We start from the raw sequence: 3,110 nt of genomic DNA on the forward strand, positions 1-3,110 counted from the left end.
TTTCAATCTCTGTGCTGGGGCTGGTCCCCGGCACTAAGATTTCAAGGATTATCTATTACAGCAGCTAGGATTATTTGCCTTACATCTTACTAACGACTTTTTGCATGTGTGTACTAAAGGTCACGTTACTGACATTCTATAATTCAAGGATTATCTATTACAGCAGCTAGGATTATTTGCCCTACATCTTACTAACGACTTTTTGCATGTGTGTACTAAAGGTCACGTTACTGACATTCTATAATTATTGTTATGTCTTTAATGTAAATATACTTGTTTTCAGCTTTTAAACACAAACATAAAAATCTATGTTTTAGAATTAATGTTACTAAAATGATTTTACCTATAACAATAGAGATACTAGATGTGTATGAAAATCTCTTCAGTAACATTAACATACCCCCAAATATCAATGATGAGTGAGCACAATATCCCCTTTAAAAATACTAAGTAGCACTACAGATTAGGGCAAGAATACTAGACTTAGCATTAAAGTGAATGCTAAAATGCATAAGCTTCACTATATCATTTTCTCTCAATTAGCATAAGGTAGAAAAAGGTTGAGAAATCACTGCAAGTGGATTTACATGATGGAGCTATAGAATAAGGGGCTCAAAATGTGGCTGTTGAAAACACAAATGAACAAATGACTAGATGAACGGATAATGGGCTATTTCACAGAAATATTTCATGGAGATCAAGATCTGACAATATAAGTGGTTAAGTACATGGACTGCTTGTGTTTCCTGGTTATAGCTGTATGACCTTGGGAAATGGACTTATTTATTTTAACCTCTTAAACCTCAGTTTTCTTGTCCATGACTTAGGTATAATAATGTACTATATCCTATGGAGTTGCTGTAAGGTTAACTGAAATTATATACGTAAAGAACTTTGCACAGTACCTGCCCACAGTAAACATGAGGTAGAGGTTAGCTGTTATCATCACCATCTGGTTCTTGTGAGAGCTCCACCACTAACTTGGCTTTACCTCGGTTTCATCAGTTGAATGATGGGATAGAGATGTCCTACTTGTTGTAAGGATTATGTGAGATACTGGATGTGACACTGTAAGTGCTACACAAGTGCAGAGTGTTTGACGACAAGGTTACTGTGATGTGCTACTCTGTGTGTTGAAGAATGATCGTGGGCTGCACAACCTTCCACTAAACAGTGTTGGAGCTGGAGCATTTTCAAGAAGCCCATTTCTCTTGTGACCACAGAACTCAACCTGTGAAACGATGGCCAGTCTGTGACTAAGTCAAAACCAACTGGTTTACCCTAAAACTACTATAAAAATAAAGTCTAATATTTAGGGTAAAAGAAAAAAAAAAAAAAGAAAATGTGATATATATGTACACAATGGAATGTTATTCAGCCATAAAAAAGAAGAAAATCCTGTCATTTCATCTATGAGGACATGGATGAAACTGAAGGGTGTTATGTAAGTGAAAAAAGCCAGACATAGAAAGACAAAGTATGATCTCATTGACATGTGGAATCTTAAAAAGTTGAACTTGTAGAAGCAGAAGATAGAATGGTGGTTGCCAGAGGATGGGGGTTGGTGTGTTGAGGAGATGATCAAAGGGTACAAACTCTCAGTTATAAGAGGAGTAAGTTCCAGGGATCTCATGTACAGCATGATGACTGCTGTTAATAATACTGTATTGCTTATTTGAAATCTTCTAAGAGAGTAGATCTTAAGAGTCCTCACTACCACCCCCCCATAAATGGTAACTGTGTGGTGACAGATGTGTTAATTAATATGACTGTAATAATCAATCCACAATGTATACATATATCAAATCATCACACTGTATACCTTGAATATATACTATTTTTGTCAAATTATACCTCAATAAAACTAGAAAAAATTATGAAAAATAGAAAACAAATTTAAAAAAAGAAAAAAAAACTGGTTTATAAAAAAGCAAATATATCACTCATATACAGAGTAAAATTCACTTTCCCCCTCATCATGAATCAACTGTCCCTGTGCTGAAGAGATCATATTTTTCAGTGAACAGTTTAAGACTACTTAATGTCAGCAACTTTTTTAGGAGATCTGTTTTTGTTTTTTTTTTTTTACCTTTTAGCTCTAGAAGACTTTTGATAAATTAATTGACTGAGGACAAACATAAAAAGAAGAGAGCAGTGACTAACAGGTAAACTCAGATGAGCTAATATTATTGGCCATTAATCACTTGCTAGAAATGATTACATGGAACAAATGATTGTAAAAGTTTCCAATGACAAAACAATAAACAAATAGATAAACAAAATTCAACCAACCCATCAACCTGCACAATATGTTCCCAAAAACTCATACCTGACAGGTTGTAAATCAAAACCACTGACCCCAAAGGAATCTATTCTGATAGGTTTCATCAGCTCCTCTACTGTGGGCAGATCTAAAAGAGAAAAAAAGTTAAATTAGAAACCAAAAACGTTATGTAAATTGCTTAATTTACCTGTCTAATACCACCAAAATTACATTTTCTCTAGTTCATATAGTTAACAAAATGGCACATGCAATAAACCAAGTTTCCCATTGAAAACTTGCTTGTGTCAGGAAAACCTCCTTTGATATTTATCAAATATCAATATCAAATATGTTTCCACATACACACTCTTGCTAAATATGTATTTAGTTGATCCCAAAATACTGTTCCCTATTAAAAAACAACTTTAATACATGTTCATGCAGAAAAATAAAAAATGTCAACTTAAGTGATGTTTTAATTTAGTTAGGGCATATTAGAGGAGGAACTGAAATTCTACTGTGCTCAGCTCCAACTTTATAATTAAACCAATGATTCCCAAGTTTCATTTGAACAAGCCCTTTAATTAAGTTCAGAGACTGAGAAACAGTCACCATAGCAAATTGTATTTTTTTTTTTTTTGTCTTTTTCCGTGTCCGGCAACGGATCGCAACCCTCAGTGTCGCCCCCGCACTGGACTGGGACCAGCAACGGGACCGCAACCCTCGGTGTTGCTCCCGCGCCTCGCGCTTATTTGAAATCTTCTAAGAGAGTAGATCTTAAGAGTCCTCACTACCACGCCCCCATAAATGGTAACTGTGTGGTGACAGATGTCTTAATTAATATGAC

The 3,110-nt window shown here is 35.0% G+C and overlaps 1 protein-coding gene across 1 annotated transcript in view; it reads right to left on the reverse strand.

The window, feature by feature from the left end:
• Positions 1–3,110, reverse strand: part of CEP162 (centrosomal protein 162kDa) — an 86,776-nt gene that overhangs the window by 53,154 nt on the left and 30,512 nt on the right. The window contains exon 11 of the mRNA XM_008580114.1: positions 2,330–2,411. Within this exon, the coding sequence (XP_008578336.1) occupies positions 2,330–2,411 (82 nt within the window). The remainder of the gene's footprint in view (positions 1–2,329; positions 2,412–3,110) is intronic.

The sequence above is a fragment of the Galeopterus variegatus genome, unplaced genomic scaffold, assembly GCF_000696425.1.
Source record: "Galeopterus variegatus unplaced genomic scaffold, G_variegatus-3.0.2 Scaffold2023, whole genome shotgun sequence".
NCBI lineage: Eukaryota > Metazoa > Chordata > Mammalia > Dermoptera > Cynocephalidae > Galeopterus > Galeopterus variegatus.